The sequence below is a fragment of the Lissotriton vulgaris genome, chromosome 8 (genome assembly GCF_964263255.1).
Source record: "Lissotriton vulgaris chromosome 8, aLisVul1.2, whole genome shotgun sequence".
In the NCBI taxonomy this organism is placed as follows: Eukaryota; Metazoa; Chordata; class Amphibia; order Caudata; family Salamandridae; genus Lissotriton; species Lissotriton vulgaris.
The window spans coordinates 1,518,201,592-1,518,228,510 of record NC_141696.1 but is presented as its reverse complement, the minus strand read 5'-3'; the positions used below and the strand labels follow the sequence as shown (position 1 = coordinate 1,518,228,510).

The following is a 26,919-nucleotide window of genomic DNA, read 5'->3' as shown; positions in this document are numbered from 1 at the left end:
CATCCTAGCCCTGGAGCCTGCTCTTCAGTCTCATGCTCACCTGAGGTACCATGTTTTTGAAGGACTCCATGATCTTTGAGCTTTTGGCTTCTTGGTAGTAGGAAAAGCAGCCAGTGATGATGACGACTGCCGAGAGCACAATGCCAAGATATAGCTGTGGGAAACAAATATGGAAAAAGCTTAGTCAAAGGCTAGAGTAGCCAACCAAAAAAAACAGAAAAGAGATCTTAGTGGGGTTCAAGATTCAACAGGATGCAACATTCTGACAGAGGATTAAACCTGCAAACTAAAGCATCACTTATTGGGCCTGATTTTGAGTTTGACGGATGCAGTAGTGTCTGTTCGGGGAGCCGAGGGCATTACCTACGTCATCCCAAGGGTAGCCCGCCTACCAAATTTAGAGATTATCTCTGCTCCGGCAGTGATTTCCGTGCATTGAAAGGAACTTCAGTCATGCAGGTTCCTTTCAGTGTACCAAACGTTTAGTGAATAGCCTCTATCGGCTTTAACGGTCAAAAATTAAATGTTATATTTTTTTGTTAAAAAAAAAACTCCCACTTTGGAAGTTTGTTATTAAAAAAGATTTAAAAACTAGTGACCCTCCCACGCCTTGGGAGTTTTCTCACAAGGTGTGGAGGTTATTATAGTTTTTTTACTGTTCCTCGTTGCCAAGTTTTTACTGGTAGTGATGGATAGGGAAAAAAGGCATTACACCGTCTACTCTAAATAGGGTAGATCGTGTAATATACTTTTTCCGATTACCCTTACTCCATCGGGTTGTCGGAGTAAGTATTCCGTGAATGGAACTAATGGAGGCTGCATCGACGGAATACTAAAGGTCTGCCCATCTCTAAATGAGGCAGGCGGACTAAGGGTTTGGCTGGCAAGATACGTCAGTGTGTTTACAAAGGAGTACCTTGTCCGTAAACTCTAAATCAGGCCCTAAGAGTCGTCATTGTCTTCGGACAACCCCATAGAAGAGCATAGGAGTCAAACCCAAACCCTAGAATCTGCAGACTTGGGGCATGTTTTCCCTGTGCTACTGAAACTAACTGAAGTCTTTAACGTCAGTCCATCTCAAAGTCTCAAAAGTCAATAATTCCTCCGCTCGATACAACTCGCTGTATGAACTGCTGAAGGCAGAAACCTAAGTCTACTCGCCGTGATAAAAATCTGTGACCTGCAGGTTGCACTATACCTGCAGCACAAAACCCATCTTGATTGTATTGATTGAATACTGGTGTAAATATTTAAAGGATGTTGTGACACTAATTGTTGTGCTTTATTGTATTGTTGTTGGTTTGTAAGTGTGGTGTGGTTAAGGCAAAGTGTTGACTGTGGTATTCACAGGTTTATGGTTTCTGTTAGTAAGGGGTTGGGTGGGAAAGGTGAGTGTCTTCTAGTGATGGGCCAGCATGAGTGTCTTCTAGTGATGGGCCAGCATGAGCCTTCTGGCCTGGGAAGTTAGGAGGACTGTAAACATAACCTGTGTTCCTCAACACTGACATACTTCTGCTCTTGACTATGACATTATGTGGGAATATGAGCCAGGAAGCTTGTGAAAGAGCTTGTTGGATAAATAGGTCTACATTAAAGGGAAATGCTCCATTAACTTGCAAGAAGAGAACATCAGCTGACACAAAACAGCTACAAATCCTTACAACTTGAGTGAGTGTGACGATCAAGAACAGTAATTTCTGGCAACTTTAACATTGAACGTATGGATCCTTTCTCCATATACCTTTCTGCAAGCTCTCGAGTGCTTAATTTGAGCCGGTGGTTTCCAGTGCTCGGCACCGGCACTTAATTGTCAACACGGGCACATATGACAGCTGCCACATGGTGGAGCTGTGTGTCTAATTTAGAGATGAGCACAACAAGAGTTGTTTATTAATTCAATATACATTAAAAATGACTAACACCTGCTGCCAAAGCCATTCTTATAGATTCCGGTACCTGAAATATTCAGAATTGTCACACTTGTAGGAGTTTGATGGTGAGTAGCTGTGCCGATACTATAATTGGCAGCAGTGATAGCACTGCAAGCAGAAGTGGACTCCTGACAGGGCCCTGGCACTTATTGTTTTGCAAATTATGCTCTAACTCCGCCCTCTTAAAGAGAATGATTATTTATGACGATGCAGTGATATTTTTCTTGTAGGTTTCTGAAGGGTCACACACAGTTTGACACTTACTACAGTACCTACAACCATTTGATGAGAGCATCACAAATATTGCTGATGGTTGCAGAATGTGAGTGAGCGTCAGGTATTTAAAGAATACTAGAGAATATTGTAGATCTGAGAAAGCGTTCCTGATGGGAAGCTACAGACAAGGAACTGTAATTGTGTATGTTCTGTCGCTTCTTATGAATTGTGTCTAATATGTCTGTAAGTAAATAAACTATTGATATGTTAGAAATATTTGCAAACCAGATTAGGGGCCTCATTAGGATCGCGGACGGACTTGCGTTTGTCCGCGACCCCAGAGCAGGAGGGAACCTCCGCATGGCATGCGGAGTTCCCTCCTGTGCAATTAGGATGTGACCGCCACCCTGGCGGTCACATCCTCTATTTTTAACATTGCGGCGGGTGCGGCTTCAAGCTGCACCCGCGGCAATGTTAAAAATGAACGCATTGCATTTGCATGCAGTAAGAGGCAGGCACCGCGCAGTGCCTGCCGCTTTCTGCATGCAAATGCAGATGTGCACCCCCCACACCCCTTTCACCTAGGGGGCCCGCAACGGGCCCCCGCAGTGAAGTTCCGTATGCTTTTCCACGGCAGAAAACCCGCCGCGGAAAAGCATAATTTACAGGCCATCCTAATATGGTGGACGGTGTCTGGAAACACCGTCACCATATTAGAGCTTTTCCGCCGCGGTTGTAAGCCGACCGCGGCGGAAAAGCTGCGGACCGAAATCAGGACCCACCAGCCATCCTAATGTGGCGGTGGGTCTTTGGTCAGTCCGCTGCGGTTTTTCCGCATCCTCTGGGCCGGCGGTGGCTTCCGCCGGCCCCGAGGATGCGGAAAAAACGCAATCATAATGACCCCCTTAGTACCAGGCCAATTTCACACCAGAAAACATTTATAAATAATGTTGGGGAGCACAGTGAATGTGATTATGTACCTCTGCTTTGTGACATCACACTGCGAAAACAAGTCCATCACCAACCCAAGCTTGTGGCTTAACGACAACCAGATTACTATAAGTATCCCATGAAGTCTAATGAAAAACATGGGAGGGTCTTCAACATAGGGTAAATAATATAATATTCATAAGTCCCTTAATATCATGTTTGCCTTGCTTTTAAAAGAATTACAGTACACTGGGAAAGGCGTGGTTACTTGTGTACTCTTGTATATGTGTGTTTTTTTTATCATAATCGTTGTATTAGTTCTCACCATACAAAGAGACAAAATGGCAGGTGTCTGCCCTCTATGGTCCACAAGCCATAGGGACCTATACCAAGTGCTGAAGGAGTGATCTCCCCTAGACACATATCCATTCGTGTTTCTGAATGAACATCTGCACTATATGGGACACATCTGTCAAGTGGAACAATTCGTTTTCCAAGAATTGTACATTTGGTTTTGTCTATGTTATTGCTTTTCAGAAGCCTTGAATGTTTTTTAGACCTTTGTTTGTACAATGCATTGTAACGGATATATTTATAAGTGTGCAACACAACGCAGCATGTTTTATGAACAAATGAATGAGTGAATGATAGAATCTAATTTGAGATCCAAAACAGTGAAGCATTATGAGAGAATGTACAGGACAAGCTCAGAGTACACTCGAATGAATGAATGAATGATGCATATTTGTAGAGCGCACGGCTACTCAGCAAGAGTGTCCTGCGCTAATAGTCTCGAACTAACAGACCAGACAGCTACCTCTGGGCCTGAAAAAGCCAAGTTTTAAGAAGTTTCTTAAAAGCAGCCAGATCAGCCGTAGATCTAAGAGGGGCCGGGATATGGTTCCAAGTTCGAGCTCCCAAGAGCCTATCAGGGGTGGCTCTAGGCTCATGGCGGCCCTGGGCAGGGAGAGTAGGTAGGGGGCCCTGGAAGAGGGGTCCGGGCGGGGCTGAGCGCAGAGGCCAGTGAAGAGTGGGGGGGTCAGGGTGTTTGGAAGTGGAAGAGAGCCGGAGGCCGCCAAATCCCTGCCTGGGGCCGCCAAGCAAATATGTATCCATCCTCAGAGAATTATTATATTAAGGATATATATTAGCGTGGAGGCCCCTTGGGTTTGGGGGCCCTGTGCAGGTGCACAGCTTGCACATGCCTAAGGCCGCCCCTGAGCCTATATCATGTTTCAAACATGCCATATTCAATCAGTTCATGACTCTTTGGGGAGGAAAAGGCCAAAAATCACCACACAATTGCTTGTTTGCTAGTTGCATTGTGTGTGTCCAGGACTCACTGGCATGAGGAGATGCTGATGGACTGTTTAAGAAACAGGTATGGCCTTTCTTCCCACAGGAGTAGCAGCACATTGTGGGGGTTTGTGCTCTTTCCACGCCATTGTTGCTGACTGGGGTGTTTATTGGGTTTATTGTTATTGTTAAATAGTGGTTAATTCAAATTATTCAGGGATTCCTTCTCATGAGTTTCAGGGAGGAAGTGCTAGATCCCTGTATCAGATCTTGGAGGGGGGACTTCTTGAGTGGTCTCCCTGAAATTTTTGGGCAGGTGAATCAATATAAGAAACTGTATGAGCTGGAGCTTCCATGTACACATACCTGTTCCCCCTGATGATGGAGGGTTATACGTTTTGGAAGCGGTGAAACTGGTCAAAGGCTTGGTGCACTGTCCTTCTCAGTCTTCGTTGGTGAAGAAGTAAACCTCGGATACAGAGTCGGGGCTACGATAGATGTCTACTAACTTCTTCTGGATGAGGTCCAGCTCAGACACCCCCACTGTGGCAGCCTTCCTTGTGACACAGCAGATTCCTGACTTTATTGGCCTCATCCGTAGAGTAAAAGGAACTCCAAGGGAGATGCCGCATAGGGTCCTTGCTCTTCAGAATGACTTTTTAAAGGCATTATTGAACATTGGCGAACATTTTTAGAAACCTAAGAATATTTTACAGATAGGGGAGGCCATCAGTGAGTCATTGATTATTGCCTTGAGTCTAACAGGTGAGTTTGTATTACTCCTTGAGGGATTCAAGAGCACCTGTCAGAGGGGCAAGATGTGACAGAAGAGGGCAGCTTTAGCCTGTCTTTGACAAAGGTCCCAGTTCTGGGTACAAAAATTCTCAGTGTGCCCCTGTCCTTCCTCTCAGCCCTCATGCAGGTGTATGTTCAGACAGTGGCCCTCCTCAGAGCTCTTCCACAGGTCATGGAATGGTAGTTCCATGCACACTTGTGTGAACTCTGTTCATTGGCCGCGCTAGTACAAAATTGCACTGAGCACCTTTCATGGGTAGGAATTACCTCGATACACGAGAATCCACACTGTCCCCAAGAATCCCTTGTGGAGGAAAATATCATGAGATGGGTAGAGGACCAGTGACACTAGCCTGAGGATTTGTATAAAACTGTTTTATGTAAATAGGGGCAAGATTAAAATAAACAAAAAAATATATTCCACCAGGGAAAATGTGTGACTTTTTTTCCAGTCTCCTGTGGTTTGGAACTGAAGAGCTGGGACGGAGGAGCTGCAGTCTCTAAGTAGCTGGGCAGAGTTTTGGGTGAGCACTAGGGTACACTTTTGTATTTGTACTTGAGCAGCCTCTTGGGTCTCATGCACTGATACTCACATTATCACTGACAGGTTCATCTTCAGTGGCTGCTTGGATGCCATAGGCCAGAAAGCAGAGGACCGCCCCGATCCACAGGAGCATGGAGAAGCCCCCGAACAGCTGCCGGCAGAACTTCACCCACTCTGGGGTGGTAGGTGGCGGCGTCAGGGCGTTCGGTCCATCCCGGGCCAGGATCTCTGCAGCACGAGTTGTCGTCAAACCCTAAACCAAATGGACAGCAAAGGTCAGCACCAAACAGGAAATGGAAAAAGCAACCCACCATGAATTGCCTGCAGCTCAGGTGACAGCAGTGGAAATGGACACATTGGAGGTGAAACAAGAGGACACATAAATTTGTAACTCGATCTACCAATCAGCAAGTCCAACCTGAGCTTAGGACAAATACTAATTAAGCCTTGGCGGTCCAGCTGATACCAAGAAAAGAGGCAATGTCATAAGATTCAACACAGTGTAAGAGCCATCATAAAATATTCAGTGTACACACCCTGGCAGCCTTATCTGATCCCACCAATCCGCAATTCAAGCTGTGGTTCTGCGTGCAGATATCTACATGCGCTTTCCCGGAGGTGAAGGGGTATTTCAGTCAAGAGCAGGCAGTCCTTGAATTGTCTGCCTTCACTCACAACCAAGTGAGTATGGAGGGTGAGCACACCTCAGAGCATATATCTTGGGTCATTAAGAATGCTGATCTTTTCTACCCCATATTCCTCTTCTACAGTAGTGCAGTTAGGGTATGTATTTAATATCTCAAAAGAGCGTCTCCACGAGGTGAAATCCGCATACTGAAGAAGTTTACGGGGGGAGCTCATGCATAAGCAGCAGTCACTGGGGTGGATTGTGCTGAAAATAGTGGTTGGATTTAGAGGGGTATTTACATCAGGAGTAAGAGTCTTGCCGTAAAAAGGGAAAAATAAGAAAAGCAATGGGACTTTGGAGGATGGTGTGGACCTAATGATTACAGGGGTGGCCCAGTGATCATGTTGCTGTGTTTCGCAATGTCTGATGTCTATAGGGGAAGATGCAGTAAATATAGAAAGGATGCACAGCTTACTGGTCAAATTCAAGCCTTGAGACCCCTAGGGGAAAGCTGCAGCTGTTGTGCAATCTCTTTTAAAGCAGTAGTGGTGGGGCAGATATTGTGGATGTGGAGCTGATGGCTGCTGGAAGAAGTGGAGACCTCATTAGAGTATCAGTAGAGCAAGCCCCAAGATACCAGCAGAGGCGTGAAGAGGATTAGTGGATGGCAATGAAACAGCTCATGAAGTTTGTGTGGGGGTAAGTAGGCATGGGAGGGGAGGAGCTTTGGGTGAGGTCAGGGAAAAAGATAGAAGTCAAAGGAGGAGAAAAAACACTGAGAATGAGCAAAGAGCAGAGGAGAAGACCATGGGCAGAAGGGAAACATCCTTTACAACGAAACTTTTTCCACGCAGTACCTTTACAACGCAGGAATTACAACGCAAGTTGTTACAACGACTTGCGCTTGAGGGCGCTATAGGATAGGGAATAGTTTAATTTACTATCCAAAACCTTCCCTACTATCCACGGGGACTGGAGTTGGAATAGCAAATTAAACTATTCGACTTGCGTTGTAAAACCTGTGTTGTAAAGGCATGCGTGGAAAAAGCATGCATTGTAACGACATACCTCCTGGGCAGAACACCCATGGGATACACCAAGAGCCTGAGGAGCATCGGGCCACTCATGAGAAGCTTTCAGACGGGATGGAGGAGATTCATAAGAGGGCAATGACAGGAGTAGGTCGCAACAGATGGCTTCAGGAGACGGCAGGTGGCTGTGGATGTCAAGTACGCAGGCACATAGCTGAAAGGCGTCTTGTGGAGTTCCTTCTCATGAAGGCTGAAAGCGGGGATGAGCATAGGTTACTGGTGCTGATGCAAGAAGGACGTCAGAGAAGGATGAGCCTTTCAAAGGATTTACAGAAGTAGGGAGCAAGGGAGAGGGGGTGGTAGGTGCAGAGAGTGGAGAAATCTCAAAATGCTACAGCGCCTAACTGGCATTACAGGCAACTTTTAGCGTTCTGTCTATCTGGAAGATGACAACAAGCCCACCAGATGTGAAGTGGACATCCCAACCCCGGAATAAAGTGTTAATAGGATGAGATGAAGTTCTGGTTCCCTATTGAACTGTAAGAAAAGATCTCTAAAGGAGCAGTCAGAGAGTCGCTCTTTGGCAGGGAGACAACACAGCTTGAGTATCGCAGCTCAACACTGGTCCGCCAGCTCAGTTCTTGCAACTTCTAGTTAACAATGGTCTGAATTGTGCCACCCAACCCCAGATTAACTGAATTTTGTAAAAGATATTTCTACTCACACGTGTCAGGTCTGTTCCAAATTTCCGATGAAGTTCATCCAAGGTGAGCTTGTGTTCATCCTAAAGGCAAGAAAGAGACATGAACAGGTTAAGGAAAGAGACACATAAGACTGTAGGTGGCAAATGTAAATTGAACTCGAACGTTAAACCAATCGGACATGGAGGTGCCCCTTGCTGTGTCCTTCTGCCGCCGCATTGAGAAGGCTTCATAATGTAGCAGAATCACTGGGCACATGGAGGGCTGACTTAATGTTCAAGGCAGGGGCCTCTGTAAACAGTGGCGACCCTTAGGCTCTTCAAACGGTATCTAAGCCACAGCCGAACAACTTGTCCGTCACCTGCTTCAACCATCGAAGCAGACAGCGATCCGAATGAGTGCCAGAGACTTATCCAGGGCACTTTAATCATAGTGCCAAGACATCCAGCATTTCCCTTGGCAAGACTGAAATAAGGATCTACCCTTAATGTCCTACATTTCGCTCAGGTGTGGGCACCTGTGTAGGGTATGGAATAAGCACCCACCACCCATTGGTGAAGATAGCATACACGGCTTTGCATGCTAATTTTCATTTTATGGGGCAACCTCGATTGCTTGAATGTTTTCGAGACATGCCGGCTCCTTTGTTTTTTTTTTTTTTTACAATTTCTGCATATGGTTGAATGTGCCATTGACTGGTGGCATCATAACATCCTATAGTTGGAACGTGTTGTACGGCAGAAAGGAATACATATGTAAAAGAGAGCGCAGGTACTCGCTATATGTATGTGGCCAGGATCATCTCAAGAAGCAAAGGGGTCCATGTGCATACAAAGGCACAGATTCATTGAGGATGGGCAAGTCGATGGATTCTAGCTGGCCTAATCTTCTTCACAGAGGGGAACATATACATGGAGAGCCGTACATGCGGGCTCTCTGGACATGAATATGGGTTCATGTATAATGTGGTCAGGATACGTGATCCATTGCATGCCTTGATGTATGTTCATAGCACACGCGGATCTGAGGATGCTCTCTGCTGCTGGGGGAGGCCATTCTGGGAAGAATACATTCACAGACCACGGAGAGGGTCCTTAAGATCATGCAACCCCACTCTTGGTTCTTAAGAGAATTTTAGGGGTTAGAGAAGCAGCCATTAGAGATACAAAATAATGTACTATGCATCTGCATACGTCCAAGGAGGACGATCTGCTTACAGGGAATTCAGGAAGTGTCTACTATCACTGGTGAGCGCTAGTAAAGGTTGATGACAGGCTGTTCATGGGCTAGCCCAAGGCTGGTAGGGCTGGGCCGGAGTAAGTCTTCAGGCTTGTGAATGACTGCACCCCATGTCTAAAGGTCCATACCCGTCAGCTCTTTAGCATTTGGTGGGTGCTACTCTTTTTTACTTCTATTCACCAGCCTGAAAAACACAATGCCACATTGACTTTACTAGGTTTCCCACTAGTCAAATCTATATCATGCTCCAAAAATAGTCTTCATTCTCCATTCACCTTAATGGGATCCCCCTCTTAAAGACCTGACTTCACCTGCATTTGTGAGTCAAGATTTTAACAGGTTTATGTGCTGGTGTCCTGAAATCTCCAGGACCAATGCCACTTTGGCAGGGGTCTTGGAACGGTCTGAGAAGGTGATGGTGGCCATCGTAGGAGAACCTTGGATGGGGCTGAGGAAGTGGTGGCGGCCATCTTAGGAGAACCTTGGAGAGGTCAGAGGAGGTGGTGGCAGCCATCTCAGGGGAACCTTTGAGGGATCTATGGCAGTGGTGGCCATCTTAGGAGAACCTTAGAGGGATCTATGGAGGTGGCAGCCATCTTAGGAGAACCTTGGAGGGATCCATGCAGGTGGCGGCCATCTTAGGAGAACCTTGGGGCTGGAGAGTGTTCCAAGGCACCACCTGTGTGTAACACACAACCATGATGACATCAGCTACCCGCTGCACAACACCTTACCATTGAAACTTCCTTCTTCAGCTCGTCCATGTCTCGCTCCTTCGCCGCCTTCTTCCCCTTCTTGGTGGTGGGGCCAGGCTCCGACGTGGCAGCCGGCTCATAGTTGTCTTGTCCAGCCTGCAATCGAACAAAAAACACCAAAAATGAATATGCGGGTAAAATTAAAAGGTAAGAAACGTAAAAATTCAGAACAATTTTACACCTTCATTGTTTTTGTATTTTAGTTTATAAATGAAATATAAATCCCAGATCCCACCACGCGCTGCTTCCAGAGATGGGTGCGTAAAAGATGCTGCCAAATGCGCAATCAGGACTAAATTACTGCGCAAAAAAAATCTTCACTGCATGACATAATAATAGGCAGGATTCCCAGTGAGATCCGATTGCACCCGAGGTGGGAGAGAGCGGCTCTCGCCCCCTGTGTGCTGCGGCTCTGACGCCGCTGCAGGTGCCTCGGCGCTCACTGGGCCGTGCGAAGAAATACAAAATGTCTGCCTGGGATGGGTCCGTCCGCCCCCTGGGCGGCGGCGGCTGTGTGCGGCCAGGAGGGAGGCCAGGGCCCGGTCCGACCCCTCCTGTCCCCGCCGGGGGAGGGATGGAGAGAGGTGAACCATCTCCGTGTTCTTTAGGCACCGAGCCTCGTGCATCCTCCGAGGCCCTGGAGCGTCCTTGAGGCGGCCAAGGTCACACGGAGCTGTGGTGTGGCGCAGGAGGGATGCTGCCTGCAGAGGGCTCCTGGCATCCATGTGTGCCTCGGAGACAGACATGCCGACAACCCTGAGTCAGGCGGGAGACTGCAGATTTTATAAACCCAACATGGCGTGATTTACGCTGTCTCCCGCCTAATTTCGCCACTGCTTCACAATCAATGGGGCAAATCAATTCCCCGGTTCTTCACACCGCGCTATGCACGGCCTCTGACGGCATACAGACGCATCGAGGCATCTGGCCTGGCCGTTGCCTTCACGGCGCACGACCGACCACGGAGCCTTCCTGCAAATGAATGAAGTCGTTTTATATAGCGCCGCTGCAGCCGTGGAAATGAAAGCGCTTTACGTAAAACTGTGATTACAGATATGCGAGGCATGTTTACAAAAGATGCAACAAATAAATTATCCTTGAAATGAGCAGGATAAATAAAGGAAGGGGATACATGGAGAGAATAGATAAATTAGGTTAGGGCGGTGAAAGAGAAAAACCGCGGCGACCAGAGAGGGGGAGTCAAGAAAATGTGTGTGTGGGGAAGGAGGGCGATGGGGGGGGGGGGGGGGGGGGGGTGTTAACATGGGATTGGAAGAAACAGTGTATGTTCTTGGGGTTCAGTTTTTTTCATCCCGTTGTAACGGGCCGGCCAGCATCAGATGGCAGCATCTCTTTGTGTACAGACGGGGGTCACAGAATGCCCCCCCCCCCCCTTGCCATAGGAGGGGCCAGAGGCTTTGCTGCTCTTGCACCCCACCCCTAAAGCGTGTTTCAGACCTCTAAACTCAGCGCTGGTGCTTCTGCACCTTGGAATTTCGGGCATGGGCACACCAGCCTGGTCATACCCAGCAGTTTCCCATACTTGTGATTTATAAGGATGTACCACGTTACCACGCGTACTTTTAGCACGCATACCATTACCACGGATTTTTTACAACGCAGGTCATGTTACAACGGATACCCTTACAACGCAATACACCACAACGCACATACTATTACAACGCATACCATTACAACGTAAGTATAGGTAAGTATATATATTTTAAAAAAAAATATTTTTGTAATATTTAATTTAATAATTCATTATTATATTTAAAATAATTATTGTTAAAATATTTAGTTTAATTATTCATTATTTAATCATTAAATAATTATATTAATGAAATTATTTTTAATTGTAATTTTTTAAAATATATATTAAAAATACCCCTGTACCCCAAAACCCATACCCAGTCCTAAAACCTAAAAATACCCCTGTACCCCAAAACCCAAACCCAACCCTAAAACCTAAAAATACCCCTGTACCCCAAAACCCAAACTCAGCCCTAAAACCTAAAAATACCCCTATACCCCCAAACCCAAACTCAGCCCTAAAACCTAAAAATACCCCTGTACCCCAAAACCCAAACCCAGCCCTAAAACCTAAAAATACCCCTGTACCCCAAAACCCAAACTCAGCCCTAAAACCTAAAAATACCCCTGTACCCCAAAACCCAAACCCAGCCCTAAAACCTAAAAATACCCCTGTACCCCAAAACCCAAACCCAACCCTAAAACCTAAAAATACCCCTGTACCCCAAAACCCAAACTCAGCCCTAAAACCTAAAAATACCCTTATACCCCAAAACCCAAACTCAGCCCTAAAACCTAAAAATACGCCTGTACCCCAAAACCCAAACCCAGCCCTAAAACCTAAAAATACCCCTGTACCCCAAAACCCAAACTCAGCCCTAAAACCTAAAAATACCCCTGTACCCCAAAACCCAAACCCAGCCCTAAAACCTAAAAATACCCCTGTACCCCAAAACCCAAACCCAACCCTAAAACCTAAAAATACCCCTGTACCCCAAAACCCAAACCCAACCCTAAAACCTAAAAATACCCCTGTACCCCAAAACCCAAACCCAGCCCTACAACCTAAAAATACCCCTGTACTCCAAAACCCAAACCCAGCCCTAAAACCTAAAAATACCCCTGTACCCCAAAACCCAAACCCAGCCCTAAAACCTAAAAATACCCCTGTACCCCAAAACCCAAGCCCAACCCTAAAACCTAAAAATACCCCTGTACCCCAAAACCCAAACTCAGCCCTAAAACCTAAAAATACCTATATACCCCAAAACCCAAACTCAGCCCTAAAACCTAAAAATACCCCTGTACCCCAAAACCCAAACCCAGCCCTAAAACCTAAAAATACCCCTGTACCCCAAAACCCAAACCCAGCCCTAAAACCTAAAAATACCCCTGTACCCCAAAACCCAAACCCAGCCCTAAAACCTAAAAATACCCCTGTACCCCAAAACCCAAACCCAACCCTAAAACCTAAAAATACCACTGTACCCCAAAACCCAAACCCAGCCCTAAAACCTAAAAATACCCCTGTACCCCAAAACCCAAACCCAACCCTAAAACCTAAAAATACCACTGTACCCCAAAACCCAAACCCAGCCCTAAAACCTAAAAATACCCCTGTACCCCAAAACCCAAACCCAATACCCCAATACTTACCTTTAAACTTACGATGTAATGGTATGCGTTGTAATAGTACCTGCGTTGTAAAAAAATGCGTGGTAAAGGTATCCGTGGTAATGGATCCTGCGTGGTAATGGATCCGTGGTAACGGTACTGCGTGCTAAAAAATCCGTGGTAACAGTTACATACCGATTTATAATGACCCAGCCTCGCATCCCGCTCACTGCTCGGACAGAGTACACCCGCTGTCACTCCAAGAAGCCTCCCCTCTCTGCCACCTGCTGACGGGCCTCAGGGTCTGAACTCAGCCTGGCAGTCAGCTTCCACAATGATCATTCATGCAACCATTCGGCATGCAATGTCATTATATAGTGGTAAAAGCAATATTGGATTTTAGTCGAACAGGTTGGTTGGTGCACCTGCAGTAATTGTGTGTAAAAGTGTGTGAGAGGGTTCTCCAAAAAAGTTTCTGAAAAAAATTGGGGACAAAACTAGGAACACCAAATTTTCTGTTTCCTTTGAAAAAACAATTCCGGGGAAGAACACTACCAAAATAGTACTGCAAGGGGAAATACAGCAAACACATTATTTGTTCATTCATTAAGCAGTAGAAGAAAAACACTGTTAGGAGCTTTTACATCTGAATTATTGCAAATTAAATGCAAAAAACAGATAACTTTGCAATTCCTTTTGTATTGCCAAATTCGCTCAGATCCATGCACATGCCGGTCAATTCAGTGAAAGGATTGAACAAGCATTGGTACCAATGGACCACAACAACTATTGCTCAGCCTTGGAAAATAACAAATATACGTCGCCTACATTTTGACATCTTGTTAGACTTTGAACGCTGGGTTCAATTCAGACTTTAGCCCTGGACTGGGGGCTGCTCCTTGCAGATTGTTTTGTTTCAAACTTCGCTTATGTACTTTTGGCCAGATGCAACTGCGCGGTTACATCCAGGGTTTGTGGTTATATTGAATACTAAAATGTGCATGTGAGCAACTTTAGAAGCTGCCATCAAGATAGTAAAACAAAAAGAAACAAGCACTGGCAAAGCCTTTTGGTTTGGCTCTCTCGGGCAGTGTACATTAAAAGACTGCTTTATGTGTGTCGCTTCAGCTGCCCTCAAATCCCACACTGAAGCAACATCTTGGGCTACAGCAATATCTGAGTTTTAAGTATTGCTGAACAGACTGCATTGTCAGGGTTCAGCTGCACCCTCAAAGTCAAGTGCTGCGAAAAAGATACAGAGGATGAAGTTTGTGTTGAAAGGTGAATTCAAAAGGCGTAAAATCAGAGGGATATTAGGTAATCTTGACAAAGGACCTTTTATTTTGGCTGCATCTTTAAGTACGCCTATGTTTGTGCCTACATTTATAATGTAAACAAATCATAAGATCTACAAAGAACGTTATTGTGACAACAAAACATGAAAGCACAAGGGTAATTAGTGAATAGCACTGTGACTCTATGACAAGCTAAGACATCCATACATCAAGCACCGCCTCAACACGAAAGCCGTAAATCAGCAAGTAAACCATCAGTATGTCAGCAAAGTACACCAAAGAACACACGCTGGCTGTGCATGAGAAGCGACATGTCCTGTTGCATCTGCACTGTAACAAAAGGACTACTCGATCCCCTTCACCAGATCCAAATGGGAACGCAAATTAGATAATGTGACCATCTTTGAAATGCCGTCCTTGAAGAACAACCCATGCAAGCAACAGCGAAGCATTGGAGGACGTGAAAGTCAATGACTGAAGGGGCAGACCCGAGCTCCGCTCTCTTTCTACTTCTGTTTACTCTGCTTTTTTAAAAAAGAATTGACAGACTAGTAGATCTGTCTTTAGCTAAACATAGAAACCAAGAACACAATCCTTCTGTGAGAAGCAGGATAAGAACTGAACTCCCCAAAGCCCTGCAGAAGATCCACTCCTCGGGCTCGATTCACAGAACTAACTTAAGACAAAATCCTAAACTTACTACCATTTTGGTATTCACAGAAGGCACTTACTCATTTTGGTATTCACAGAAGGCACTTACTCATTTCGGTATTCACAGAAGACACTTACTCATTTCCGTATTCACAGAAGCTAGGAGTCCTAACTTTGGGACTCCTAAATGCCTTCTGTGAATACCGAAAGTCTTAAAATTAGGATTTTCCTCGGTTTAGTAGTAGTAAAGTTATAAGTCCTAACTTTAGGACTCCTAAACTGAGAAAAATCCTAAATTTAAGACTTTTGGAATTCACAGAAGGCATTTAGGGGTCCAAAAGTTAGGAGTCCTAACTTTACTACTACTAAATTGAGAAAAATCCTAATTTTAAGACTTTCGGTATTCACAGAAGGTATTTAGGAGCCCTAAAGTTAGGAGTCCTAACTTCTGTGAGTACCGAAATGAGTAAGTGTCTTCTGTGAATACCAAAATGAGTAAGTGCCTTCTGTGAATACGAAAATGGTAGTAAGTTTACGATTTTGTCTTAAGCTAGTTCTGTGAATCGGGCCCCTAATGTGCGAGATGCCGAAACGTTTCTAGCTATCCACACTCCCAGGATAACAATGAACCCCCAAACTCAAAAGTAGTGGCCCCACTCATACCCAGTGTTAGATAGGCATGTGCTAGGTAACACTACCAGCTCTACACCGCTTCCAGTAGAAGCTAGAATTACAGATCCGTCTGCCAGGCATGTAAACTTTGTCTCTCACTGTTCTACCTTGTCTTCTGTGTCTTACTTGTACAATTGTTCCTCTGGAAGAACTATTTGTGAACCTGTGGTTTGCTCTAAGGCAAAGGCTCAGATGCCCCTGAGCATAGTGCATGCTATGAAATGAAATGAAATGAAAGGTGTTGCTTGTATAGCGCATCTCTCACTCCTAACTGAGTCTCCTGGCGCTATAGAAAACTTATTATAAATCCATAGAGCTGCACCTGCTAACATAGAAGGCGTTACCAAAGAGGGGTTTATTATCTGCCGGTGGGTCTTCTGTAGGTAAGAGATAGTCACTCTTGTGGCTCTGCATACACCATCCTTACACTGTGGACAGCAATCTGCAACCTTTTAGGAACCTGCAACGCAATCCGCGAGGGCCAGCATTTCCCCCAGGACTCATTGGCTGCCTTCCAAGGCTGCCCTGGTGATGGACCTCCTGGAGCCAGTCCAAGACAAAGGGCCCTGGGACTTGGCAGCTCCCAGTGCTCTGTCACCTGGGGAACTCTGGCAAATTGACTGTACAACTCCTGGGACTTTGCAATTCTGATCCAGTGAACACACAAGGCAGGGTGACGATTAGAGGCTGCCAGGTGAATCATCCACTAGTCCGCGTATTCCCTCGCTAACCTTGGCACTGCCCTTAAATAACCCTCTCAGGGGCAATGAGGCCAGCTGAAAGAACACAAGCAGGTCAGTGCTCTGGGTACGCCAGTTATATCCGTAGTTTAGATGAAGGCATCACATGCACATCAACTCACTAGAATGTCAGGAGTGTTGGTAGTGGCAGCAGAGTGCCTTTGGCTCCTGATGAGGTCATGGCTGACCTCTTGTACCACCCTTTGTCAACTAAAAGCCTCAGCAGCTAACAGGAGGCTTTTAGGAAGCAGAGGGTGGTATAAAGAGCTCTGTCGACCTATTGTGAGTACAGATTAAGTACTCTGCTGTTCCCCCTACACCGTAGCTGGCCAGCTATCACAAACAAGCCTTTAATCTGCTGTACAGCTAACTGGGCAAGATCCACCCTACAGCTCAGTGATTCTACAGGAGGATGAGAAACAAATATTTTCTTAATATGGACTCAAAGAAGGGAGATCAGGATCTTACAGCAAAGGTAGCGGAGCAGCGTCGTTGTTTCTCATGCAAAGCACTTGTCCAGCCATAAGGCGAGGAGAGGCAGCTGCCTTAGGGCACCCTCAGTGGAGCCAAGTAATGAAAGGCCTGATAAATGCACTTTTCCTAGTGGCTGGGGAGTGTTAATCTGGCAAACGTGACCTAGATGACCAAGTATCCTTATACAGTTCTTGTTCATCTCACACCCTATCAATGTGGTGAGATAATTCTGAGTAGATTTGCTTGAAAACTTTCACCTATCTGCTTGGAGTAAACTGTCTCTTGCACTTCTCTAGAGAGAACAGATCCCTTCTCTAAATTAGTCTGCTGTTAAATCCTCTGAATGTCACAAATATTTTTTTGTGGTTCAGTGAGTATATAACTAATGTGTTCCCATTGATGAACTCTTGTTGAAATGGGCGCAGCCTTCATGCTACCTCCCTGGGGGTAGGAGGGGCCAATAAAGTGCATCCCTAGTAGAGAGAATGACTACTGACCTCCTACTAGTCTGATAGAGGCTGGCAGTGCTGCAGCACTAGAGGCAGAGACAGGCCCTCTTTGCCGGTCTTCTTCAGAGGAGAGATGTCCACTCCCCTCTCCTGGTAAAAGGTAGGTTAGTCTCACTAACCCAAGCATTTCGCCCCATCTACGGTGGAGGAGTGTGGCTATGTGTGGAAATATTTCATGTAGAATGAGTGACAAGCCTGATTGTGAGTCCTGCCTGACTGCTAGTCTGGGGTTCCTTTGTCTAGAAGGTGAATCAAAATGGAGAACTCACGGTGAGGCCACCCAGGTCTACAGTCGGATCTGAGATTAGACATGGGAAACTTCCTGCACCTTCCTCCCAGAGTGACACTGTAGCTGGGCACCAGTGGCTGGGAATGGTGGCTCTCCTGGCTTCCTGCCCCTTACCCCAGGACTGTCACTGTAGTCAGGTTTCAGTGGTTGGTGGGTGGGGAGCTTCATTCCTTCCTTTGAAATTATCCTTCTGTGCCCTATTAGAACATTTACAGCTCCAGCTACTGCATCTGTGCAGCTGTGATTTGACCTTCCTGAGACCAATAAACAAAAACTCCCTGAAATCATCCAGGGAAATCTTTTTGGAAAACCCAGGGCACACATTGATCATGCAGGGGGCATGCTTGATCTGATTGGAGGAGTACCCCAAAATGTGAATATTGCACAAGGAGTAATGGCCACCCCAGGAATAAATACCAGGTGTGTGCTTTGCTCAGAGTGATTATATACTTGAGAGTATCCTGTGGCGACTGTTTAAAGTTTAATCAAGCGAAGAGCCAAAGGAATACATTCATAGGCTCTTGTGATCTATTTCACACATTTTCTGGGTTATTCTGTGAATGCAACAACATTCATTTCATGTCAAACAGTAAGGACAACACAAACTGATGACATTTTTCAACATAGGAAATACAAAAACAATTAACAAATAAGAAACAGTATTTGTAAATGTGTATAATGCAGTGATAAGTTGTGTATAATCAAAAGGACAATTACAGAAACACAAAGAGGTAAATAAAGCACCAGTTCATAAATCAAAAACAGCATCAAGGCGGAGTAGCACGTTACAGCTTACTACCACTATTCATACTCCTGCCTATATGCACAGCTCTGGGTATCCCATGAATTTGGTTGATAGTGGCCTATGGAGGTAATGAATGAAGCCTTCCATATAGAAAGGGGACCGACCAGGAACTAGTGGATGACTTTTGCGTATTTTGCACAAACAAGATGTGATGATAAATTTTTACCCACTGCTGCTATTTACAATGTATTATAATGATGTATCGTGATTTTTTTTTTTATGTATTGTATCTTACAAGGTTTTTTAAACCGAATAAAGATTGAAATGAATGAAGCCTTCTCCTAAGCCAATAGGGTTGGCTTTTCCCAGACGCTGTTGTCAACGCGTTTCCAACATTGTCAGCAGTCAGGGGTTTTAGTCAGGACTTGGATGTGGTGTGTTCTTATGTTGTGGAAATGTTCCTACTTATTCGAAAATTTCTGGCACTGAAGGTGGCGGTGGGGCCTGCATAAATGACTATTTTCAGTTGTGCAGGTTGGTGCATCAATTCAGTCGAAACTCTATTTTCACTGGCGTCTTGGTGTATTTGTGATTAACAGGAACAAAGCCTGTCTCTGCCGCTGCTGCAGTGCTGTTAATGTTTTTCATGGGATGCCCAGAGCTGTGCATACAGGCAGGAGAATGAATAGTGGTAGTAAGCTGTATATAATTATTAGTGGTCTAATCCAGTTAGCTTAAGACCCAAGCCTTCCTTCCTTACTTCTCAGAGTGATGGCAGACACCTGGAAAAAGAACTGTGTCTGGGGGTTGCACCCGCTTAGCACGCCCCAGGGGCACTTTGGTATTACAGAAGGGGCTAAGGACTCGTGTGCGTCTCCTTCTGTAATACTGTAGCCAGCGCTATCATCAGGGGGCGTTCCTTCATTTGCACAGAGGCCCATGCACATGAGGAAATCCCTTTTCCTCTGCGCGTGCCCTATCATAGACGCGGGCGCAGAGGCAAAGAAGCTGCCAGGGAGCGCACTGACAGTTCACCAGCTAACAGTTGCACACTGTCAGTGCGGCCCCTGATGTCAGTATCTGGAGGGGGATGGGGGTGCCATGAACCCCCAGACATCCCCTGCAGGCGGGTGCAGTCATTCACTGCACCCTTCTGCAAGGAGAGCCCTAATCCCCTTTGAAGGTATAGAGAGGTTGCCGCCCACGCTGTGAAACACCGAGCAGCTTCAAAGCAGCCGCTCCATTTTTCACCTAAAAGCGCGGTTCCCAGGGCAGGGCGAGTTTCACATAGCACACTTCGCTATTTTTAACGCATTACACTTTTTGAGACACCAAAGCCTTCCTAATTAGGCACGGGTGCCACACTGGTTTTATAGGGCTTCAAGCACTCAAGAATAAAGTCTTGTAGTGAGTAGTTTTGGCCCCTTTTTTAACACACTTGTCACTGTAATTTTATGCACATATAAAAGAAAAAAAGAAACCCGCTCCACTGTAGTCAGGTGTCGTAGCACACCCTGTGGGCACTCAGCCTATGGGGTGGGACCCCGATGATGAAGCATGTCACCAACCAGGTTGGTGAGTGAGGGGTCTTCTTTAAGGACATGCATTGTCCGGTAACGGGTTGGGGCACACTGTGCTGACCTGAGCTTTCAGCTCTAGAATCAGAGATTGTTCTCTGTTTTTTCCCTCAGGGGGTACTCCTCAATTGTTGTTACATTTAACCCCGGGGACCAGGAGTTCCCACCTCACATAGTCTGTGTAATTTCCCTAACTCTCTCCTCTGTTATATATACGAGTTTGCAGTTGCCCTGGGGTAGCACATTCACAATAATGCGGGGCCTTTTCCTGGTTACCGCTGAGCACACCTTTTGAAAGGTGCGCCCAGCGCAATCTAGAAAAGTGGCTCTGCATACTGTAATACAAATGAGCTCACACTTTAAAGCGCACAGCCGTCAGTGCTGGGTCAGCGACTCTGGCTGTGCTGGACAAGCCAGGGAGGACTCAAGCCACCTATCAAAATGGTGTAGGACAGACCTTCATTTACAAAGAAAAATACCGGAGGTCTCTCCTGTGTTGGCAATGGGACTCGGGTCACAAATATGATTTGAGCCCCCTATACCTCTGTGACCCCAGATCTCACCGCCCATAAGTCCACTGAAGGGAAATTTGAAAAAACAATTGTCGATTCCTGAGTGCAAGATTTATTGAAAAACAATATGGCCACTGAAGCTGGCTCAAAGGTTTCCAGCTGGAAGAAGGGGCGAGACAGTCTAAAGTGACAAAATCAAAACTGGCACAATATGCAATGCGGATTTATTCATAGTATGACTGGCCAATGGCGAAGAGAGAGTGTATGCACTTTACAAAGCCAAGCTGCTGATGTTATTGAATATGGACAAAGAAAGACTGAAAGTGCAACTCAAAACATTGGGCAGGAGAGAGAAAATACACAGGCGCGCTCATGTAAAAGAAAAACTCTCCGGGGCTTCCATGAACGAGAAGGAAACCCCCACTGGAGCTCTTATTTTAAGAAAAACCCGTTAATGCTCTTGTGAAAGTGAAGGAACAAAGCCTCTGGGGCTCTCATGAAAGAGAGGGGAAACCCCTCAGATGACCTCATAGGACGTCAGGAACCACCACGCGGCCGAAGGAAAACACCTCAGGTTTTATCATGTGGTAGAAGAAAAAAACCTTTGATGCTAAATGCATCCTTCAAACACTCCTCCCCCTCAGACCTGTCAGTGACTGCATCCTTCAAACCCTCCTCTTCCTGAGACCTGTCAGTGACTGCATCCTTCAAACCCTCCTCTTCCTGAGACCTCTCAGTGACTGCATCCTTCAAACCCTCCTCTTCCTGAGAACTGTCAATGACTGCATCCTTCAAACCCCCCTCTTCCTGAGACCTGGCAGTGACTGCATCCTTCAAACCCTCCTCTTCCTGAGACCTGGCAGTGACTGCATCCTTCAAACCATCCCCTCCCTGAGACCTGGCAGTGACTGTATCCTTCCAACCCTCCTCTTCCTGAGACCTGTCAGTGACTGCATCCTTCAAACCATCCTCTTCCTGAGACCTCTCAGTGACTGCATCCTTCAAACCCTCCTCTTCCTGAGAACTGTCAGTGACTGCATCCTTCAAACCCCCCTCTTCCTGAGACCTGGCAGTGACTGCATCCTTCAAACCCTCCTCTTCCTGAGACCTGGCAGTGACTGCATCCTTCAAACCCTCCTCTCCCTGAGACCTGTCAGTGACTGCATCCTTCAAACCATCCTCTCCCTCAGACCTGGCAGTGACTGCATCCTTCAAACCCTCCTCTTCCTAAGACCTGTCAGTGACTGCATCCTTCAAACCCTCCTCTCCCTGAGACCTGGCAGTGACTGCATCCTTCAAACCCTCCTCTCCCTGAGACCTGTCAGTGACTGCATCCTTCAAACCCTCCCCTTCCAGAGACCTGTCAGTGACTGCATCCTTCAAACCATCCTCTCCCTCAGACCTGTCAGTGACTGCATCCTTCAAACCCTCCTCTTCCTGAGACCTGTCGGTGACTGCATCATTCAAACCCTCCTCTTCCTGAGACCTCTCAGTGACTGCATCCTCCAACCCTCCCTGATACCTGTCAGTGACTGCATCCTTCAAACACTCCTCTCCCTCAGACCTGTCAGTGACTGCATCCGCCAAACCCATCTCTTCCTGAGACCTGTCAGTGACTGCATCCTTCAAACCCTCCTCTTCCAGAGACCTGCAGTGACTGCATCCTTCAAACCCTCCTCTGCCTGAGACCTGCAGTGACTGCATCCTTCAAACCCTCCTCTTCCAGAGACCTGCAGTGACTGCATCCTTCAAACCCTCCTCTTCCAGAGACCTGCAGTGACTGCATCCTTCAAACCCTCCTCTTCCTGAGACCTGGAAGTGACTGCATCCCTCATACCCTCCTCTGCCTAAGACCTGTCAGTGACTGCATCATTCAAACCTTCCTCTTCCTGAGACCTGGCAGTGACTGCATCATTCAAACCCTCCTCTGCCTGAGACCTGTCAGTGACTGCATCATTCAAACCCTCCTCTTCCCGAGACCTCTCAGTGACTGCATCCTTCAAACCCCCCTCTTCCTGAGACCTGGCAGTGACTGCATCATTCAAACCCTCCTCTTCCTGGGACCTGTCAGTGACTGCATCCTTCAAACCCTCCTCTTCCTGAGACCTGTCGGTGACTGCACCATTCAAACCCTCCTCTTCCTGAGACCTCTCAGTGACTGCATCCTTCAAACCCCCCTCTTCCTGAGACCTGGCAGTGACTGCATCATTCAAACCCTCCTCTTGCTGAGGCCTGTCAGTGACTGCATCCTTCAAACCCCCCTCTTCCTGAGACCTGGCAGTGACTGCATCCTTCAAACCCTCCTCTTCCTGAAACCTGTCAGTGACTGCATCCTTCAAACCCTCCTCTTCCTGAAACCTGTCAGTGACTGCATCCTTCAAACCCTCCTCTTCCTGAGACCTCTCAGTGACTGCATCCTTCAAACACTCCTCTCCCTGAGACCTGTCAGTGACTGCATCCTTCAAACCCTCCTCTTCCTGAGACCTGGCAGTGACTGCATCCTTCAAACCATCCTCTCCCTGAGACCTGTCAGTGACTGCATCCTTCAAACCCTCCTCTCCCTGAGACCTGGCAGTGACTGCATCCTCCAACCCTCCTCTCCCTGAGACCTGTCAGTGACTGCATCCTTCAAACCCTCCTCTTCCTGAGACCTGTCAGTGACTGCATCCTTCAAACACTCCTCTCCCTGAGACCTGTCAGTGACTGCATCCTTCAAACCCTCCTCTTCCTGAGACCTGGCAGTGACTGCATCCTTCAAACCATCCTCTCCCTCAGACCTGTCAGTGACTGCATCCCTAAAACCCTCCTCTCCCTGAGACCTGTCAGTGACTGCATCCTCCAACCCTCCTCTTCAGAGACCTGTCAGTGACTGCATCCTTCAAACCCTCCTCTTCTAGAGACCTGTCAGTGACTGCATCCTTCAAACCATCCTCTCCCTGAGACCTGTCAGTGACTGCATCTTTCAAACCCTCCTCTCCCTCAGACCTGTCAGTGACTGCATCCTTCAAAGCATCCTCTCCCTCAGACCTGTCAGTGACTGCCTCCTCCAACCCTCCTCTCCCTGAGACCTGGCAGTGACTGCATCCTTCAAACCATCCTCTCCCTGAGACCTGTCAGTGACTGCATCCTTCAAAACATCCTCTCCCTCAGACTTGTCAGTGACTGCATCCTTAAAACCCTCCTCTTCCGGAGACCTGCCAGTGACTGCATCCTTCACACCATCCTCTCCCTCAGACCTGTCAGTGACCACATCCTTCAAACCATCCTCTCCCTCAGACCTGTCAGTGACTGCATCCTTCAAACCCTCCTCTTCCTGAGACCTGTCAGTGACTACATCCTTCCAACCCTCCTCTCCCTGAGACCTGGCACTGACTGCATCCTTCAAACCCTCCTCTCCATCAGACCTGTCAGTGACTGCATCCTTCAAACCCTCCTCTTCCAGAGACCTGGCAGTGACTGCATCCTCCAACCCTCCTCTTCCAGAGACCTGTCAGTGACTGCATCCTTCAAACCCTCCTCTTCCTGAGACCTGGCAGTGTCTGCATCCTTCAAACCCTCCTCTTCCTGAGACCTGTCAGTGACTGCATCCTCCATCCCTCCTCTCCCCGAGACCTGTCAGTGACTGCATCCTTCAAAACATCCTCTCCCTCAGACCTGTCAGCGACTGCATCCTCCAATCCCTCCTCTTCCAGAGACCTGCCAGTGACTGCATCCTTCAAACCATCCTCTCCCTGAGACCTGTCAGTGACTGCATCTTTCAAACCCTCCTCTCCCTCAGACCTGTCAGTGACTGCACCCTTCAAAACATCCTTTCCCTCAGACCTGTCAGTGACTGCATCCTTCAAACCCTCCTCTTCCAGAGACCTGCCAGTGACTGCATCCTTCACACCATCCTCTCCCTGAGACCTGTCAGTGACTGCATCCTTCAAAACATCCTCTCCCTCAGACCTGTCAGTGACTGCATCCTTCAAACCCTCCTCTTCCAGAGACCTGCCAGTGACTGCATCCTTCACACCATCCTCTCCCTGAGACCTGTCAGTGACTGCATTCTTCAAACCCTCCTCTCCCTGAGACCTGTCAGTGACTGCATTCTTCAAACCCTCCTCTCCCTGAGACCTGTCAGTGACTGCATCCTTCACACCATCCTCTCCCTGAGACCTGTCAGTGACTGCATCCTCCAAACCCTCCTCTTCTTGAGACCTGGCAGTGACTGCATCCTTCAAACCCTCCTCTTCCAGAGACCTGCCAGTGACTGCATCCTTCAAACCATCCTCTCCCTGAGACCTGTTAGTGACTGCATCCTTCAAACCCTCCTCTCCCTGAGACCTGTCAGTGACTGCATCCTTCAAACCCTCCCCTTCCAGAGACCTGTCAGTGACTGCATCCTTCAAACCATCCTCTCCCTCAGACCTGTCAGTGACTGCATCCTTCAAACCCTCCTCTCCCTGAGACCTGTCAGTGACTGCATCCTTCAAACCCTCCCCTTCCAGAGACCTGTCAGTGACTGCATCCTTCAAACCATCCTCTCCCTCAGACCTGTCAGTGACTGCATCCTTCAAACCCTCCTCTTCCAGAGACCTGCCAGTGACTGCATCCTTCAAACCCTCCTCTCCCTCAGACCTGCAGTGACTGCATCCTCCAACCCTCCTCTTCCTGAGACCTCTCAGTGACTGCATCCTTCAAACCCTCCTCTTCCTGAAACCTCTCAGTGACGGCATCCTTCATACCCTCCTCTCCCTGAGACCTGCAGTGACTGCAGAGGACGCTGCACCCTGTCCTCAGTGGAGGAAAAGATGCCGGTTTTGACTGCGCTGGTGGTTGGCCGTCCAAGGACAGCGTGACCTCTACGACGGTACAGTGATCGCTCAGTACCGGAACAGCCAAGCAGAGCGAGCTGTACTGTTCCTGCAGAGGAGCACAGGAAGTGTCATCTCGCTTTCTGCTGAGTGTGTCGTTGTAGCACTAAGTGATCTTCTGGGGTCACAGCGGGTCAGAGGCAGCATCTGCCTAAGCTCCAAAGCAGCGACAAAAGATGAACCCACTCACAGACCACTTCACCCCACACACAGACCCCTTCACCCCACACACAGACCCGACTTCAGGATGTTTCCCTTCTTGCTCCTGCTCATGAGGTGCGGCCACTCACCACAATCACTCACGGCAGGTAAACCCAGGCACCGCAGTGCCCACTGCCACCTACACTGATCACCCCCTGCACCATTCACCGCTGGTAGACCCAGGCACCGCAGTGCCCACTGCCGCCTACACTGATCACCCCCTGCACCATTCACTGCAGGTAAACCCAGGCACCGCAGTGCCCACTGCCACCTACACTGATCACCCCTGCACCATTCACCGCTGGTAGACCCCAGGCACCGCAGTGCCCACTGCCACCTACACTGATCACCCCTGCACCATTCACTGCAGGTAAACCCAGGCACCGCAGTGCCCACTGCCACCTACACTGATCACCCCTGCACCATTCACCGCTGGTAGGCCCCAGGCACCGCAGGGCCCACTGCCACCTACACAGATCACCCCTGCACCATTCACCCCTGGTAGGCCCCAGGCACCGCAGGGCCCACTGCCACCTACACAGATCACCCCCTGCACCATTCACCGCTGGTAGACCCCAGGCACCGCAGTGCCCACTGCCACCTACACTGATCACCCTCTGCACCATTCACCGCTGGTAGACCCAGGCACAACAGTGCCCACTGCCACCTACACTGATCACCCCCTGCACCATTCACCGCTGGTAGACCCAGGCACAACAGTGCCCACTGCCACCTACACTGATCACCCCCTGCACCATTCACCGCTGGTAGACCCAGGCACAACAGTGCCCACTGCCGCCTACACTGATCACCCCTGCACCATTCACGCTACTAGGCCCAGGCACCGCAGTGCCCACTGCCACCTACACTGATCACCCCTTGCACCATTCACCGCTGGTAGACTCCAGGCACCGCAGTGCCCACTGCCACCTACACTGATCACCCCTGCACCATTCACCGCTGGTAGACCCCAGGCACCGCAGTGCCCACTGCCGCCTACACTGATCACCCCTGCACCATTCACGCTACTAGGCCCAGGCACCGCAGTGCCCACTGCCACCTACACTGATCACCCCTGCACCATTCACCGCTGGTAGACCCCAGGCACAGCAGTGCCCACTGCCGCCAACACTGATCACCCCTGCACCATTCACCGCTGGTAGACCCCAGGCACCGCAGTGCCCA

General features: G+C 47.9%; 1 protein-coding gene across 1 annotated transcript in view; it reads right to left on the bottom strand.

The window, feature by feature from the left end:
• Positions 1-26,919, bottom strand: part of LOC147699073 (sodium/potassium-transporting ATPase subunit alpha-1-like) — a 244,865-nt gene that overhangs the window by 115,454 nt on the left and 102,492 nt on the right. The window contains exons 2-5 of the mRNA XM_086935650.1: positions 10,046-10,162; positions 8,096-8,155; positions 5,762-5,965; positions 41-154 (exon numbers count right to left, since the gene is read on the bottom strand). Of these exons, the coding sequence (XP_086791776.1) occupies positions 41-154; positions 5,762-5,965; positions 8,096-8,155; positions 10,046-10,162 (495 nt within the window). The remainder of the gene's footprint in view (positions 1-40; positions 155-5,761; positions 5,966-8,095; positions 8,156-10,045; positions 10,163-26,919) is intronic.